The sequence below is a fragment of the Tribolium madens genome, unplaced genomic scaffold (assembly GCF_015345945.1).
Source record: "Tribolium madens isolate multiple individuals breed KSU strain unplaced genomic scaffold, Tmad_KSU_1.1 Scaffold_91;HRSCAF=231;Tcas5.2_LG7, whole genome shotgun sequence".
Taxonomy (NCBI): domain Eukaryota; kingdom Metazoa; phylum Arthropoda; class Insecta; order Coleoptera; family Tenebrionidae; genus Tribolium; species Tribolium madens.
The window spans coordinates 14,748,978-14,768,982 of record NW_025401063.1 but is presented as its reverse complement, the minus strand read 5'-3'; the positions used below and the strand labels follow the sequence as shown (position 1 = coordinate 14,768,982).

At 33.5% G+C, this 20,005-nt stretch overlaps 1 protein-coding gene across 4 annotated transcripts in view; it reads left to right on the top strand.

The window, feature by feature from the left end:
- The window catches only part of LOC123011542 (serine/threonine protein kinase OSK1-like), a 249,753-nt gene that overhangs the window by 179,697 nt on the left and 50,051 nt on the right, over positions 1–20,005 (top strand). For 3 of the 4 annotated variants that reach the window (XR_006413153.1, XM_044409022.1, XM_044409024.1), the window contains one exon: positions 15,101–15,229. Coding sequence is in view for 3 of the 4 variants with exons in the window: in XM_044409022.1 (XP_044264957.1) it covers positions 15,101–15,229 (129 nt within the window). In the remaining variant the exon portion in view is untranslated. Of the gene's footprint in view, positions 1–14,974; positions 14,994–15,100; positions 15,230–20,005 lie in introns of those variants that run through there. The other variant, XM_044409023.1, reaches the window with a different exon arrangement.

The window sequence follows — 20,005 nt, the reverse complement described above, 5'->3', positions numbered from 1 at the left end:
CGAATCCATTTCTCAACGACACCTTTTATGTTTTTCAATGATCAATTTAAATAAAATCCCGGCGCGGCGCCGACTGTTCTCGCATGATGAATGGAGGCGTGACGTGCGCCAAAAGTTTTTGCGCCCTCGTCAAGACGAATGCGAACTGTTTAAAGTTGCAGGGCGCTCTTATTCATCCCATTGTTGGATTCCAGCGCCCTATTCCCAGAACATCTCTCTCTCATCGCTCCTACACTTGCCCCGGACAGATATGCGACAAAAACTCCTTGATTAATCTCGGCTTTTGTGGGAAAACGGTGCTATAAGACGATACTACTCACGACCCAAACTTATTACAGAAAAGATGGGATCGTCCAGATACAGAACATACACTTAAAGGAGCAGACTAATATGCAATATTATATGACAAAAGCGCACAAAGATGTATTGTATTCCTAAATAATTACCCGCCCCGTTTGTTGCTACTTACAAATTGACGAATTTATCAAAAGGGGAGCGCATGTTTTGTACTTTAACCCTCTCGCGACTTGTCGATTAATTTAAGGCATCACAAAACATACATGTCGCCCATAAATAAATCTGCAAACTCACCGGCAAAATTATCGCATCACTTGAGAAGTGATTTTTATTGAAATAACGCTTAAAAAAAATAAATGCATCAAAATCAATTAATTAATTAATTAACTTAAATTAATTAGGTTAAACTAACATTAAGACTTAAAGTTCAACCATTAAACTACAATTTAATAATTGTCAAAAGAAACAAAAAAGCGAATTTCGTGCGGATCAGTTCTTTGGCTTGATAACCTTTTCTTACATTCGGAGACAACCATTAATACCTAGTATTGCCTCCTCGATCCTGGAAAGAAGCTCAGTTTGTTGTTGTCTCTCGGAAATTAGCGGTGATTTTGATAATCTCATATTTATTCAGTAAACAATGAATCTACACCAACTGTTTTTGAAAAATCCATAGTCGACTGAGTTACTTGATAAGGCTACTATCCTTTAGCATCAATTTTAGTACTATTTTAAGAACCATTTAGCCATTTTAAATCTTAAAAATTTAAGTGATGCCCTAATTATGCCGCTCAGTGTAATTTCAATTTTCTTTGAAATGAGGACGCAAAGATGCACTAAAAAATGTCAAAATACCAAATAATTTAAAAATGATTCAGTGTTGTTCGTAACAAATAGAAATATTTTTAATTTTTAAGTAGTACATACAAGACATAAGAGTATATCGATGACTAAGCGCCCAATTATTGTATGTCGATTTATGACATAAATTTACTTAAGTTGAATTTATGCTTCTATATTTAAGACTTACCATTTAAGATTTAAATTTAAATTTAATTTTATTTGTCATTTAACGTAAAAAGTTAAAAGTTGTAAACTCATAAATTAAATTAAATCTTAAATACTAAAGCTTAAATATTAAATGTTAGTATAAATGTTACCATTGAAAATGCATAATTGATCTTCCTAAAGGTAAATTCTTAAATGATAAATCTTAAATATGGAAGCACAAATCCACCATTAATGTACAGTGTGCCATATAAGGTAAGATATCAGGAAGATGTAAAATATGTTAAAAAAAAATTATCTATAAAAATTTCGAAGTTAAGAGGGTTTAAAGTTTGCACTTTGACTATTTATTTCGGTTGGAAAAATAATTTTCCAAGTTTTTTTGCTATAGGCTATTAAAAGAGGAAACAAGGAAGCTGTATCCTAAATTGTAACTCTGTTCAATGTTATTTGTGTCTTTTATTGGCAAAATTTTTGTCCCTTTACTAAATAATTTTAAAAAAACATATACAAGATCATCAGTATCCTTAAATAGATATAAAAAATGTCAAATGTCAAAAAATAAATGTCAAAATTTTTTGACAGATAGAATTTTTTAAACATTTTTTCCATGTTTAATGATTAATGAATATTTCAGAAACCATTGTAGATAAAAATACAAAATTTGGTACAATTGATAACCTTTATGCACCCAACCGAATGCAAGGATAAAATGTCAAAATTTTTACTCAGGGGAGGGTTTAGGGTAAAAAGCACCCTAACTATTTTGTCTTTTGGTTCTTGCCACTTTCAGCCACAAAATTCTAAATTCCATAGTTTTTCACAAAAAAGAGGTCTCTTGCATTTTTTCGATTCAACTTACCGTTTTTGCGTAAAATCAGTTTACAATTTGTTTTACAGACCATAAAAACGATAAAAATGAAAAATCAAATATATTTTACCGTTTAAGACGCCTGTGATTAAAAATTTCGACAACTGATCTTTAAATTCGTTCAGGTGTTTAAAAGTTATCAATAGTATAAAGTTTTGTATTTTTATCTATTCTGCAATAGTGGAAACACCTCATTAAGAAATGCATCTTTTCAGAGTGTAGCTCCCTTACATAACATTGTTTGATACATGTTGATATGAAACTTTTGTCTTAAAATTGAATATTCTATCACCTGTTTAAATTTGTATCAATAAATACGGAACACCTCTAGATAGAATTTTTTAAACATTTTTTCATGTTCATGGTATTTTAGGTCACATGGCATTTTTTTCTGGTGCGCAAGTTCTGAAACAGTCTGTATACTATTGTTAATTTTATATTGTATTATCTCTATAATTATATTCTCTTGATTTATTTATAAACGAAAAATGTAAAATTGGCCAAATTTCGTGTAGTGCAATGATAAAATTTAAATGTGCACTCGAAAGACGTACTTATCTGTCAAGGATGTAAAAAGGACATGTTTTTTAACATTTACTTACAGCGCAGCGTCTCCGTCGTCCAAGACGGAATCGAATGTCGTCGTTTCAGTTTAATGAAATGCTGCGAATTTACAACTAAAGTCAACAAATTCCTGAAATTGCATCTGTTTAGATAGAAGCACTCTGCAGTAGCGACTTGAACTGAAACTATTCGCATACAGAAGTGATGCTGATGACAAGTCGTTCTTAGCCAGATTGTCAGACGATCTGTTAACTGAGTAAATTGTTGCTATATTTTTAAGTGCTCACGTGGAGTTTCATTCATATGCCATATTGTGCTACAGAAGCCATAATTATGACCTTAATTAGTAGCAGCAAGGCAGGTAAACACTGATTTGGAGCGTAATGTGGCAGCGCCTGCTGTAAATTTACACGCATACGCATGTTACAAAAACTACCCTTAAGAGGAGCTTTGGAAAGATGCGAATCACACCAGGGTGCTTCTATTACTAAAGTCGAGGCAAGATATGAAAAGCGAGCTTGCCTTGTTTGCTCCGACATGATGTTAATGCGATAAGGTCGGCTCGCGTTAATTGATTTTTTTTGCTTTTGTGCAATGTGGATATTATGCAAATCGTCGGAGGAAGCGGAAGCCGAAACTCGTGTCGACATATTCGCGCGGAGAAACTCTGCTAATTCAACGGCATTTAAGTCAGAACTGTTTCCGGTTCCGGGGGTGAGGCCTATTTATACAAGAAAGGAAAAATTAAAAGTGACAAAAGTTTTTAATCTTTACGCCGAAAAGGCATTAGTCTCGGATCCGACAGGATTATAAATTAAAATATCTTTTCGCATTGCCGAACAAATTCGCTCATTCTACACGATCTCCATTCATTCGACATCGTTCTTTCCAGCTATTCCAAATACGAGAAAGCGGCGCTACGAATCCCTTTTAGGTACAGTCGAGATCTCCGTCTTACATTGGGATTTTCTCATTATTCCGTTTGAGAAAATAATTTGAATAAATTTGATTAATTCGTAAAATAGCAAGCTCAATCACGTGATTGCAATGAAATTCACTGAATTGGGTAGCAGCCCAAGCGGAAAGGGCCGCAAGCCCAGTCGGCTTTTATTCGCGTATGCTTGGGCAAAGTGAATGGAACGATCGTGTCTTTGCTAGCATTGAAACGGTGACATCTAGAAGACGTGTTTCAGACGCTCTGGGCGCTCTTTTATCAAGCCTCTCAGGCATTCAGACATCTTGCACAAGTCAGCCAGTTTTATAAAGATATTACACTGAATGTAATATGAGATATGCCGTCCCACCATTTACATTTTCTCCAGCCTAGTCATCGGTAATTGTTTTTTCCTACGACCATACACGAAACTAGATCATAACGCACAATTACATATGCGCGAAAATTGGCAATATCGTACGAGGTCGAAAACCTGTGCGATTTGTTTTTGCACTGTGTGTTAGAAATGTAACGCACAATTCACAATGTTTTGTATTTTTTCATTTAACGTATTTTTTTTGTATTCATTATGGTCGTAGGAAAAATAGTATACAAAACTTGCAGGAAAGTGTCTAACGCACTCGCGCTTGTGCGTTATTTATCACTTTCGAAATACACATGTTTAAGTTAATGATTTGAATCCGAAAATAAGAGTTTACGGTATCAGGTCCGGTAAAAATTTTTACTCAAATGAAACAAATCAATAATCAAACCATTTTCCCTGATTGCGTTTTCCTTTTTCTAGTCACAAAACTGTTTATATTCTTTAGGATATCTTTCTGACGATTTTGTAGGAATGAGAGAACTGGTAGCTTTATTATACAGAATGGTCCAAAAGTCTGGAAACGATTTTGTTCTGGCGAAAGTAGCAATTTTTTTGGCAAATAAATTTATAGGTGTGCAATGGCTATAAAAATGCTATTCAAAAAAAGTTGATTGTTAATTAATTGTTTATACTTACGAGATAAATATAGCAACAATTTTTTTTAAAATGGAAACCTACCAAACTTTTTTTTGGATAACGAGCTTGTTACAAAAATTGTTGCTGTGCAATTTTTTTTTGTAAACCTCACACTTTTTTGTTAAAAAAATGTTTCACTCACAAAAATTAAAGAAGAAAGTTTTGACAACAGATTATAATTTTATAAGTTTATAATTTGTTTAACATAAATTAAACATTTTCAATATATATTTTTGTACATTTATAAAATGCATAAACATATCTTTGTAAAACAATAAATAAAAAACCGTTTTTATTTAAGAAATAAATTATTAGTATGGTAATCTAAAAAATTTAAACAATTAATTAAAATAAAAAATATTTTGGCATCGCTCCTTTACAACCTTTAACATTTATTAATTTATTTCTAAAAAAAACTGGTAGTTTACTCAAAAAAAATTCTTTAATTCTTGTAAGTCAAACATTTTTTTAACAAAAAAGTGTGAGGTTTACAAAAAAAATTGCACAGCTACAATCAAAAAATTGTGGTAGGTTTCCTTTAAAAAAAAATTGTTACTATGCTTATCTTGTAAACAATAAATTAATATTTAAATAGTTTTTTGAATAGCATTTTTTTAGCCATTGCACACCTATAAATTTATTTGCCAAAAAAATTGATAGTTTCGTCAGAATAAAATCGTTTCCAGACTTTTGAACCACCTATATTTACGCAAAACATCATCCAGAATATTACAGTTTGTTGCCATTTTATGTCGGAAAATTCAACAAAACATAGAATAGAAACCTTAGGGACTGGGGTTACAAAAATAATCATATTTTGAATGAAAAAATAGTGATGGGTTATTTTTAAAATTCGACGTCGCAGTTGGCCGTGAACACACCATGAACTCATAAACAAACCAACATAACGTTACAATTACAATTTTAGTAGTATGTACAAAATTAACCATCTTCATTGAATAACGGTTGCGTAATCTTGGTGGGTTTGTTCACAATCAATTTTGTAAAGCCAACTAAATATATTAAGCATTAACAACGGTAAGAACATTTTACCTATCGAAGACATTGTCTGAGTCTGAGACCTTAACGTTCGTGATGCGTATGGCACTTTTTGCGCGATTGATTTAACATTTTTCATGATGATCAGAGAGATTTTATAAAAAAACTAATTTATTGAAAATTTTGAGGTTAATTTTGACAGATGTCAAATCAAGTATATAAATTGTGAAATTTTAAATTTAGTGTCTGCAGTATGCATTACATAGAGGGTGAATATAAAGTATGGAACCAAGCGGTTTTTGCCTCCGAAACATAATAATTAATATAAATTAAAGTAATATAAAAAATGTGATCGTAATTTCAGAACGAAATTTTGTTCTGTTTTAGAGTTATGCGATTTTTTTTGTCAAAATTGCAATTTAAGTGATTAAATTTTTTTTTGAAAAAATTTAAAATAAAGCAGATAGTTGTAATCCTTAGAGTATAGCTTTTATGAGAAAAATGATTTTATAGTGGGTTGCCATTTAAAAAAATTAATTTTTTTGTAGAWCTCAAAAATAAAAGGAAATKTCGAAAAATTTTATTCTTGTTAAATCATCACATTTTTATAGTACTTTAGCACTCATCAATTAGTTTTTTCAAAAAATAAATAGTTTAAGCAAAAAACGTTGGGTTCCATACTTTTTATTCACCGTGTACAACATAAGTCCGGCAAATGATTTTCTACAATACTTGTTTTGACATTCTTGACAGAAACGTGTCACTCGTAACTGTAAAATTTCATTTCCCCGACTTATAACGTAAATATCTATTATTTGCTATCATATTGTAATCTGTCAATTTCATAGCATGACAACTTTGATGAGCCCCAGTATCAGTATCTTTTTGTTTTGGAGTCTCTGAAAGCCTAAAATTTTCTTGGACAAATACCTTGTAAAAATCAGATACCGTACCTGCCAAAAATGTGTCAATATGTCAATTACAATTGCCAAGGACAAAAATAGGTATTTTTCAGTTTGGTTGTGAAAAGCAATCATTGTAATATATCATTTTAGTTGTCAAGTGTGCTTAATTTTAACACTGGTTATAAAATATGACATTATTTTATCACTAGTTTTAAAAAGTGTGAAAACAAATAACACTATTTTCATAGCAACGGCCCTACACTAGTATAATTTGGAAAAATTATTGAAATCATAGATTTAAAATTTGATGCCAAATTGGAAAAAATCTTGTAAGAAACACGATGCAAAATGTCTGTTTTTGGGACACGACGTGTTGGAACACTCGTTACACTCGTGGTCCAATCTTCACGTCTGGTGCAAAAAACACGCTTATTTTGCAACTTGTTGCATAAATAGCTATTAGAGCACATTTCATAAGTAAATTTTTAATTTCGTGCTAAAGTCTGTTTTTTTTTAAATGCAAATTACCAAGTCAAAATTTTGGTGAAAAAATTGGTAGCAGCTTGTCTCCATAGCCACAAATTTTGTTTGCTCTTTGTTTTTGTCTCTAGAAATTTTATTAAAAAATTAAGGTTATGTGTTCAAATTGAGATGTTGTCAAAATTTTGACTTTTATGAATCTTGTGTGCCTGTTTGCTCTTTGAAAGCGCTATAATTGAATACAGACATCATTACCCAAGGGCTAAAGACAGAATTTAGTGCTAATAATTTTGACAGAAACACACCGCAAGTACTGGACGAAAATGAGATTCTTGCTACAAAAACTTTGAAGAAAAGGGATGTATATACAGAAAAAAATTATTTAGCAAAAGATACAAGTGGGTATTATGATGATTGGCAATAAATTTTGAGTAATTTATTGAAATGAGCTCAAAGTTGATGCATTTTATAAATTCTTCTTCAGCTTTAGTTTCAAAATTGTTACTTTTTCAACTCGTTCCTCAAAAACGATGCACAATACACTAATTTAATTGCCTTCTTTCCAAGGTTCTTTCTCATCCATGTTTATTTTGTATTTTTGTCAATTTCTTGCTAAAAATTGAGAATGTTTAGCAAACCTGATGCATTACAAATTGCGTCTACATTTTAACGGGCCATTTTTCTAACTTTCTACTTGTGAATTGTTCGTTTCCAAATTTCTAAAAACTGTTAGCGGTACCGAATTTGTTTCTTTTTTGGTGTTTCTTCTCTAAATTTTCTTAGATGAATTTTTGTGTAGACGTTTAATGACATTGTTTTCAAATTAATTCAAAAAACCGGAACTGCCAACTTCCTTTATTAAAATTACCATGAATGAATTTACTAGTCATGCCAACGTTAAACCTGTTTGGCATTTCCATTTAAAAAAAAACAGACTTTATGTTATTCTAAACTTAGGTTTTATTTTTGAAATCGTGCTATAACCCCTTTTTTGGTGCGGTCGTAATTTTATCAATAAATTGATTTTGCAGTGAGTCATTCGGTTCTTTATCGTTTGGAAGGCGATGAGCATCGATGCGATGCCCCAGGTGGCGGGTGACTAATTTCGATTAGATGCGGCGGCAGCAATCGGGGGCGGTCGGCAATAAAACCACATCAGGGTTTTATGTTTGTGATAGCGACTGCTTTACTGTTTCAGTGGAGATTGATAATTTTTATGGTGAACATATAAAACGGGGTCGTCAGCAGTGGAGGGTGAAGGTGCTTCCCAGTCCGCAACCATCCTATAAGGACTTCATCAGGGACCTCGGCAATTCGTAAAAATGCAACCGAAACGCTTTTATCAAAAGTGTGCTTCTGCCAGCTCTCATATGTTACACTCATAAAATCAACTGGCACGTCAACGACAAAGCGACTAGATTACTTCATTTGGGGTGGTGCTTTTGACCCTTCCATCCCTTTGTCGATACGTTATGAGCATATACAAGTTGGAAACTTTTTACGATTGAATTTTAATAAAACTCGATAAACTAATAAACCAGAGAACGGATTTAAATGAAACTCTTTCAGTCGTTTCGAGTTTCGAATATTTTCAGCGCGTCTGCTAGAAATATGTGACCATGCAGAAGCACGTCGCGATCATAAATTATGAGGCTTGTTTCAACACGTTTATTTCAAAACAAAAATTACTTAAATTAATTATCAAAAGAACGCTTAAAAATCTAACGAGCTTCAGATGGACTATAAGACTTTTCTCAACCATAAAATTTAATTAATTTTCTTTCATTATGTCATTCATATCAACACAATAATAAATAAAAAGTTTACTTTTTCACAAAAATACAAAAATGTTTTAGAACTCGCGCCCCATAGAAAATTGAAAAGATACCAGAAACTTGGAAAAATGTTTAAGAAATTCTGTCTACAAGGTTATTCATAAATATGAAGCAATATTTGAACCTCAAGAATGACCTATAAAATGATGTTAATTCAAATAATAACTCGTGTCCTATCTCTACTGATAACAATTTTACAGCCCTCGGAATGTGGGTATGGAAATTTGTTTCTTTGGTAATAACTTCGGAACCATTTGACCAAATATTATAAAATTTGGAATAGTTTCTTGCGACAACATACTGTAACAAATGTAAAGACAAAATAGTAATACCTCGACACTGATGATTAAGGCTCGGATTATATGCAAAATGCATATTTGTTATTAAGAGGTATATCAACAAAATTGTAGATTTTCTATGTATAACTAATGTTTTTTGATTAAAATAAGCCAAATAAAAAATGCATATTTTGGCAAGTTCGTGCATAATTTAGGAAATATTGCATATTTGTGCATATTTTCTTCAAATGACAAATTTTCGATTAAAAATTTCAGTTCAAGTTAAAAATTGGACAGTTTAAGAAAAATGATTCGATTACAAAATATGGTAAAAAGAAAACAATCGGTAATTCGTAAGCCGGACTCAAAGAATTAGTATCCTGCTGAGTGTTTCCTTTTTAAATTCGTTTTATACAGGGTGAATATGAAGTTTAGAACCAAACGTTTTTTTTTTAATTTGCCTCTGGAAAATAATAATTAATATAAAATAAAGATCAAAACAAAATTTTGTTTTGCATGGAGTTATGCAATTTTTTTGTCAAAATTGTAATTTATGTTTTTTTTTGAATTAATAAAAAGTAGATAGTCTCTAACGCAGTTGTTTTTGGGAGAGTTTACTCTAGCAAAATTGTTTAAAGTGATGTTGTACCTAATAGTAACTTTATTTTGACCATCGCCGTCTCTATAGAAATAATCCTTTTCTCGCCCTGGGCATTTTTTGAGTTCAAGTGATTCCCGTTGGCGCTTTAATCTGGGGAAAATTTTTGATAAATCCAGTTTTTTAGCTTAAAGGGTTCAACCTCATAATATCAATTCTCCCTGGCGTATCTAGTTTTGTTGTATCCTTCCTTCCCAGCTTTTATTAATTGCGGTATTTTTCGTTAATAATTCAAAATCATTCAGTTTTTCCTTAGTAACCCCCGTAACTAAGAAAAAATCGGAAACACTGCTCCAATGCATTTTTTACGAAATGCCCAGGCGGGATATTGATACATTTCATTAAGGAGGCGTTGATTTTGACGGTAACATGTGATCTGAAAAGTACAGATTTCTTAGAAAGGCTTAATTACTAGGTTATTAAAATGACTTGTCTGAGGCAAAACCAATTCATTTATTCTCTTTTGTTCATCGTGTGCGGTTCAAGATGATGACAATACAAACTTTAGTGTACTCGAAGATACAAATTTATTCCAACTTTGATTTTTTATTATTAAAAGTTTTGCATATCGATGCATATTTGGCATATATTCATTCGAGCATATTTCTTAATATTTTGTGCATATTTTTGTGAAAATACGTGCGTATACAGGGTGCGCCCCAGAGAAAAATGCCATATAAGGAACATGGAAAAAATGTTAAAAAAAATTTGTCTATAAAAATTTCGAAGTTATGAGGGTATAAACTTTGCACTTTGACTCTATTTATTTCTGTTGGAAAAATAATTTTCTATTTTTTTTTGCTACATGCTATTAAAAGGGGAAACAAGGACTTCTTTTCAGTTCTTTTTCTTTTTTTATTAAAGTTACTCATTAATTAAAGTTTTTTTTATCAAATCTGAAGTTTTGTTTGTCATCTTAGGATGACGAAAATTACATTTTTTGGGAAAACTCGTGTTTTATCCTTTTGAAGGTGAAAGAGGCAAATGAAAAAATATTAAGCAAGACACGGAAGAAGTTCTCATAAAAATTTCAGTTTTTAAATCCATTTACAATGACCAGGAATAATAGTAGAAGCTTAACCTCGTCATCTTACTTGCCCTCCACTATGTCTTGGTTTTTGATTTTTTATAGTGTGTCACTTTTGCAAAGATAGCAGCTAGTAAACGAGAGTTTTTAACTTAATTAATTATTGTCTGGAAGTGCTATCTGAAATAATGTTTGCTGTAAATACATTCTATTCAGTTTTTCCAACGCCTCGCTCGGTATTTTGCTCAAATTAAATAATTTTAATGCGATTACGTTTAATTAGAAAATAATTACGCGTATAACAAAGCACTCTCGTTTCATATCACATGAACCGAAAAATCCGAAGGTAATGGCAATGACTCCGGCAGTGGCACCATTTTCGAGTTTGTAATCCATGCAGCCAAGGGAGAGAGTGATTTCGTTGTAATTCATTCCCTCTTCAAGTTCGCCTAGCATATATTTTGCAATTTGAATATACAGCTCTACTCTTTGTAGACCGTCGTTGAATTTAAAATTTAATTCAAGAGCCAATAAATCGGAAACCGGAAATGTTCAAATTAGATTGCCAACAAAGCACCAAAAGAGACGAAATCTGAATGGGCTGATGGATTTCAAGTTTGATTGCTGTTAACTTTTGCAAATTAAACGATTCGACTAAATTTGTGATGTGATAAAGTGAATAAGTAATAAAGCTTTGACTGCAAACTGGGATTTTGTACGTGAATGTACACAAGCCCATTTTAACGGATTACTAAGCATTGCTAATGCATCAAATGCACCAAATGACCGGCGAAATGATGGACGAACTAAACTAACTCTGACGCAAAACAAATCGCTTGTGGCCATTATAAGCAAAGCTTGTTTTAATTATTAACAAGTAAAGGGCTTATAACTAGTACATGCATGTAAATACTATTGAAAAACGCAGCTTATTGTTCCTGCAATAACTTTATATAAAAAACGCAACAAAATAAATTGTATTTCACTGGGAATATTAATCAAATTTTTGTTGGTAATTTTCTGGTAGATTACATTAATTTGAAATTAGCCATTAAACCGAACGTAAAAATAAATTTTGTTAGATTGATCAATACGGCTTAAAAGCGGTATAAATTCCCCCTGACATTAATAGTTGAAGAAAAACATCGCAACATCAACCAAAAATTAATCCTCACCGGAAACAATGGTGAGTTTAGTCGTTTCGGCTCCGAAGCGATCATTAAAAAATCTTTTCGCTCCATTAGGTTCTTGGAATAATTTCTGAGAATGAATTGCAAATGGTGCGTGTAGGACGAGCTGCGGCAGCCACCGCAGTCTCATCATCAAACGCACCATCCCCTAATTATGTAAAACGGATGATTAGATTATAATTAGGGAAACGCACGGCAATAATGGCGATACGATATGCTAAGGGTATGGAGAATAATGGACAAAAAGACTTAACGCAGCTAAGGTTGAACACTAACGAGTTTTCAACAAGAACCAGCTTTGAAGTCAATTCGACAACACACCAGCCCAGCGCGACTGGAAAAGCCCCTGGGGAAACGCTGAGACCGTCGTTGCTGCGGACGAGTTATTTCCGGAAGCGATGACGGACTGGCTTTTCCGTCAGGAGGTTGTGAACGTACTGGGTTTTCCAACATATTTGCGACACAAGTCATAATAACAACGAATTCGTATACACTTGGAAGAGGTGATATGCAAAAGAAGCTTGTTTTTGAATATAAAAAAAGAACAGAATTTAAATATTTAAAATACTTTTAACAATTAAGCAACCATGAATTTTTGATACTTGCTTTGCAATAATTTTTTAATACACTATTTTATAAATACGTATTATACAAAGTCCGCCAGAACTTGCAACTTACCAGATAACAATTTTAAGTAAGACAAGATACCAGGAGCATGGAAAAAGTTCTATCTATCAAAAAATTTTGACATTTATTTTTTGACATTTGATATTTTTTATGTCTATTTAATGATACTGATGAACTTGTATATGTTTTTTTTTGTATACGCTCCCGAAAATAACTGTTTTAGGGACTCATTCGAGTCCTTAAAATGAGTCTTTTCCGGACTCAATAAAATAGTACGCAAAATGGTTATTTTAGGTACTAGTAAAAAATAAAATTGGTTACTATGGTAACGAAATTTTTTTAATTAGTAAGAGGTGTGAATTCGTGTATTGGGAGCTTTAACAAAAAAATCTTGTATGCACCACGAACGCAAAAGGTTTTAGGTAACTCCTCTCATTAAAGAATCGGCTCCTACGTCGCCTCGTCATTAATTACGATTCGCCTCCTAAAACCCTATTTCCAACGACCATATACGAAACTAGATCATAACGCACAATTAGATATGCGCGAAAATTGACAATATCGTACGAGGTCGAAAACCTGTGCGATTTGTTTTCGCACTGTGTGTTAGAAATCTAACGCAGAATTCACACTCGAATGTTTTTTTATTTTTTCATTTAACGTATTTTTTTTGTATCCATTATAAAAAATAAATCGTTATTCAACGTATTTTTGTATCAATTATAAAAAAATAAATCGTTATGAAAAAAAATATATGTTCGTAAGAAAAAAAATATTTATGATCGTAGTAAAAATAGTGTACAAAACTTGCAGGAAAGTGTCTATCGCACTCGCGGTATTGCCTGCACTCGGCTAACGCCTCGTGCGCAACTTTCCCGCTTGTGCGTTATTTATCACTTTTCGTACTCGTTATGTAATATACTAGTATATCACACGTGTGTTATTACGCTATCTTGTCCCACTCGCCCTACGGGTTTTTGGTGTAAATATACTCAGTGACATTAGAAGTGTTACACCCAGAAAAAATGTTTTTTCGAATTTGATTTTTTGGCAATATGGAAGAATGAATCGATGAGATTTGCAAGAAATTTTATTAACATTAACTTGAAAAAAAAATCAATAGTGTGTTTGGCGACCTTGTAACTCAATACACTCCTGTACACGTTTAGGCATCGACAAAATGAGATGATCGATGTCTGCTTGTGGCATCTCGTTCCAAGCAACTCGAACCTCATGGATTAACCGTGCCAGAGTCTGTGGAGGACGGTGCAAAGTGGTCAATCTTCTCCCTATCATATCCCACACATGCTCGATGGGATTTAAATCCGGTGACCGGGGTGGCCACGGCAAAACATTAACAGCATATTCTTGGAGGAAGTCCATAGTGTGACGAGCAATATGCGGACGTGCATTATCTTGCTAAAAAAGGACATGTTGACGGCCATCTAGATAAGGCAGTAAAGTGGTTCGTAGGACGTCATCAACATAACGCAAAGCTGTCATACTGCCTCGAATAAACACAAGAGGTGATCGGCTTCCATAGGCAATAGCCCCCCAAACCATTACTCCAACAGTCCTGTGCACATGCCTCTCAACAGCAAATGGAATATCACGTCGCTCTCCACGACGGCGTCTTACCCTCTGACGGCCATTATGCATGCCTAGACAGAATCGCGATTCGTAACTGAATATCACATTATGCCATTCTGCCACCCAGACCTGGCGTTCTCTGCACCAGGCCAAACATTGACGACGGTGTTCCATAGTTAAAGAAGCACTAACCGTGGACGGTAAGAAAAAAGTCCAAAAGATCGAATGCGGCGATATAACGTTCGCATACTAACTAGTCGACCTTCTTCTTCAAACCATTGGTCACCGAGTTGTCGGGTAGTAGCAAATCGGTCTAGAAGAGCTAGTTGTCTGAAGCGCCTGTCTTGGCGCTCTGTGGTACGCCTCGGTTGACCTGATGGTCTGTTGCGTGTTCGTCTACCTTCTTCTGTCCACACACGACACACACGCATTACCGTCATTGCAGTAGAATTAACACGGCGGGCAATTTCGCGATATGACAAACCAACTTCTCGAAAGGCCACAATTCTACCTCTATCGAAATCGCTTAGATGGTGATATCGTTGATGCCTTCGGACTGGAGGCATTTTGTTACATTTAAAACAAGTAGTCGGAGACACAAAAACTGCAAGAATTTCTACTTATCAGCTCTGATAGGCTTTTTTCTTAACAAAAACTAAGAGGTTAAAACTTTTTTTGCAAGAACTGTCAAAGATAAACCGATGCAATGGTAACTATAATTAGCTTTAAATTTACGCAATCTGTTGTTCTCTCATGTTCTCCTGTGACTTATTTGTATTATTTATTTATTTCTCATTTATTTCATGTTTGTTGCAGGTGGCCGTAAAGATAATCGATGTCAGAGAAATAAAAGAAAAATACGTCGTAAAAAACTTGCACAGAGAGGCCCGTATAATGTCGACATTGAATCACCCCTGTATAGCGTCTCTTTTCCAGACTATGCAGGTAGGCAATATGATAAGAAACAAAAATGACTGTTCAAAATTTATCAAACGCATTGAACAGTTTACGAGATCAGCCCCAAGAATCGTGTTGTCTAGGCGACCCTATTTGCTTTCAGCATTACTAGAGAAACAATACCCCAAGCGGTAACACATTAAAGTTTATAGTTGCAACAGAAGCATTTATCCCTTATAATTAGCTATGCATCATAACAGTGCGTGCGGTCTGTGCCCTGTGCTCCATTTACATTACATTATTGATATCGGGTACATCAATTATTATTATGTGTGGATCTTGGTACAATAAGTTTCATCATTCAAAACATCAGGTGTGTTGTTTATCTATCCCTTTCGCCAAATATTCGATCCTGAAACTTTGGCAAGTGGAGGTGGAGATTTGTGGCTAAATAAATTTTATGTTAGTCTGGAAGAAATTTGTTATGGTTTTATTTTCCAATTAAATGAAACATATTTTGCTTGACTTTGTGAGTGCCAATGCTTCAAAGCATTATCGGAATCGGTTTCTAATAAAAAACTAAATATAACAGCAGTGACCATTAACACTGCAATAAGGCAGTTTGTCGTAAAGGAAGATCAAAGTGCTGAGTATTAAATGGCAGTTGCTTGTAATACGGTACTACACATTTAATAATCTTTACCAGTTTTATTTATTAATTAACTTAATTAACATAGAGGGCGTATCAGCGAGTTGATAAAGTCCATTTTTAATCTTTAAATTGAAAAATATATACATATATATATCGGAAATTGATGGATACTAATCTAGTGCATCGCTGGAAATTATTTTCAATATACAGCGTGTCCCATAAACGATGGGACTGGATAAAACTTATGTTTTTTTCTATGAAACACCATATGTTTCTTGGCATATTTCGATGTCCTTAGCTTTTTATTACAATGTTTTTAAGCTAAACTTTTATTGGTCGAAATCAGTTGATTTTTTTTTGACTAAAACTTCTACATTTTTTTTTATCTTCAAAAATGCAAGACATTAAAAAACTGTCATTACTTTTAAGTTTGTACTTTCTTTCTTGCAGCAGTAAAAAATTTTCTTTCTAACTGTTTTAGTTTTTGTGTAATAAATTTAAAAAAATGCTTTTGTCAAAAAAACAACTTATTTTAAAAACTAAGCAAAATTGACCAATAAATGTTTAGCTTAAAAACATTCTAATAAAAGGCTACATCCAGAAATAACAAGGTTCATTTTAAAAAACACAATTTTGTATTGTAACATAGGAATTTTTGGACCACGCTGTATAAATGAAAATAATTTTAGGCGATGTACTAGATTAGTATCTATCAATTTTCAATACAGGGTGCACCAGAACTCGCGCTCCAGAGAAAAATGCCATATAAGGTAAGATAACAGGAACATGGAAAAAATGATAAAAAAAAATTATCTATAAAAATTTCGAAGTTATGAGGGTTTAAATTTTGCACTTTGACTCTATTTATTTCAAGGAAGCTGTATACTAAATTGTAACTCTGTATAATTTTATCTGTGGCTTTTATTGGCAAAATTTTTGTACTTTTATTAAATAATCGTAAAAAAAAACATATACAAGATCATCAGTATCATTAAATAGATATAAAAAAATGTCAAATGTCAAAAAATATATGTCAAAATTTTTTGAGAGATAGAATTTTTTAAACATTTTTTTCATGTTCTTGGTATCTTATCTTACTTGAAATTTTTCTCTGGGGCGCGACTTCTGGCGCGCCCTGTATACTTTTATTTAAAATTTTAACATTAAAAGGTCGATATAATAGACTTTACCAATTTGCTGGGACACGATGTATACTAAGTGACATAGAAAACAGAACACCCAGTATTTCTGAACACATCGCAATAATTTTTTGTACGCTTGTTTGTTTTAGTCACGACAAGAAACGATTAAATTTGTAGTCAAATCTGTACATTGGTTCTTGTGTTATAACATTCTATAAGGAAAGTATTGTAATCGGCTGAAATTTGACCTACCCAGATTTTTACATTTCTGGGCGAATTATAGATTCAAAACACCAAAAAAGTTGGTTTGGTGTGTGTGTGTATCTCGAGAACGATAAGAGCTATAAACTTGAAATTTGGTACGGAAGTTACTTGTAGCAAGGGGACGTAGCACGAAACAATTGGTAAAAATCGGTCGCACCGTTCGGCCGCAAAGACCAAAAATCAAATTATACGGTTGAAGATACTTTAAATAAATTCATGGAGATAAAAATTATTTAGAATCGTGAAATATACTTTATTAAAATGTGATAAAATAAAAATAATAATGAGTACCATTTAGGAGTCACCTAAAACCTTTTGCGTACGTGGTGCATCCAAGATTTTTTTGTTAAAGCTCCCAAAACACGAATTCACACCTCTTATTAATAAAAAAAATTTCGCCACCATAGTAACCAATTTAATGTTTTAGTCCACAAAAACTGTTTTTGAGGACTGAGTCCCCTAAAATAAACATTTTGCGTACTATTTTATTGAGTCCGGAAAAGACTAATTTTGCGGACTCAAATGAGTCCGCAAAATAGCTGTTTTTGGGAGCGTATACAAAAAAATTCTTACCAGTAGAGATAGAACACGAGTTTTCATTTAAATTAACATCATTTTATAGGTTATTTATGAATAACCCTACATGTAGCCATCATTTAGGTACATTTAGCGAATAAGCCTGAACCACTCTAATTATCGCGATCCGATCTCGGAATCGTCGTCCTCATCTCGTTCAATCAAGTATTTACGACATTTACGGCTATCGTCACTGATTGTGACAGTTGCATCTGAGTCTCTTCAAGTTTTATTTAAATGTATGGGACAAGGTTAGAGCCGCAAGGGATACGAGCTGAAAGCAGCGATCGCTTTTATGAGGGGATTAATCAAATCGAGTCGCAGGCTCGGCTGTCACACGGCATGGCATGTAAGGCGATCCTAGGCACCCCCGGGACCCGATGTAATCGCATACCCGTGATGGAACTCATCAGCAGAGTGTGCGGGGACTCGTAAGCCGTCTCTCTTCTACGTTTTGCCTTTCTCCTTGTTGCTAAAGAGATACGCATCGTGCGTTTTAATTCTGCACTTTCAATTTCTCTTTCGTCTTCTTAGCGGAGGCTCCCCCAAGCTTATTCCCGATACGTGTTCTGCAAGCAACAGCCCATATGCAAAACGAAAAAGATTATTATCTACCGCTATATACATGGATATTTTTCCTGATTGAGGACTGCCGTCTGTAGCTTAATTTCAGCGGCTGACGACAGCCTTCAGGGAATACGAGTGTGAAATATGTTGATTCGAACATCGAATCCAATAAATTTATTGCCATATGGGCAAGAAGGGGTGATGTACTATCAATTTCAGAACCATTTACTAAGGACCTTACAATAAAAGTCTAAGAGACAACATTTAATATCATTTGATGCCTACCATTTTAAATGTTACTCTTTTTGCTGAAATAATAGTCCACAAGCTATTAATTTTTTTTTTATATTCCTATTCCCTAGTCATCAACATTGATAGAATTATTTATTTATGATTTTAAGTAAAAATCGTATATTACGAGTATGTATAGAGGTTTTCTCATGACTCACAAAATATCTTAGAAAAACATTCGCGTTTCACATCTTTTTCAGTGATAAAAATCGTTTGGATTCTACCGTGCGATCATTTAAATAATAAATTAGAGCAAGCTGTGGATTTTGAATCAGGTTGGCACTACTAATGTTGACACTTTGATTTGAAATTTGAATTGTCAAAGTGGCATTTCAAAATGTTTCAATTAGAGCATAAAATTTTTCTTACTGAGAGTTATTTGAAACACGCCGAACGGCAACAGAATGGTGAATGGATGTATTCTGTAGATCATTGCCTTAATGATTTTCAAAATGCTTTCCCCAATTTTCCTATGGATTATCAAAAATTGGTCCATCAAATTTATTTATGTGTCGCAAAATTTCGTTTTGTTGGGACTGTTGGACGAAAAACCGGTAGCGGAGCGCCCAAAAAAAGAACTCCTGAGATTGTGGAAGATGTTGCAGCAAGAATGGAACAGTCTCCTAAAAAATCTCTCCGTAGATTAGCTCAAGAGATGGACCTCTCATATGGAACTTGTCAAAAAATATTGAAAAAAGATTTAAATCTTCATCCCTATAAAATTACTGTCGTCCAAGAGCTGTTGCCCCGAGATTTTCCTGAGAGAATAGGATACTGTCAGTGGTTTTTAAATCATCTAAACAACAACAATATCTTAGATTTAACCTTCTTTTCCGACGAAGGATGGTTCCACCTGTCTGGATATGTAAATAAACAAAATATGCGAATTTGGTCTACAGTGAATCCTCATGAGTTTGTTCAATCGCCTCTCCATCCACAGAAAATTGGTGTTTGGCTAGCGGTCTCTCGAAGACGCATATTTGGACCTGTCTTTTTTGAAGGAACGGTCAACGCCGAGAGATATCGAAATAATTTACTCGAACCTTTTTTCCAAAATCTTAATGATGACGAAATTCGACATGGGTACTTCCAACAGGACAATGCAACAGCTCACAAGACAAGGGAAACTATGGGTCGAATTCACGAGTTTTATGATGATCGAGTTATTCAATTTCCGGCTCGAAGTCCGGACCTGACAATTCTAGATTATTTCATTTTCCCATATCTCAAAAACACCGTTTTTAAAAATAACCCGCACAACCTTGAAGAACTGCAAGAGGCAATTTCTAATACATGTAACGCTGTAACCCCTGAGATATTGGAAAATGCATT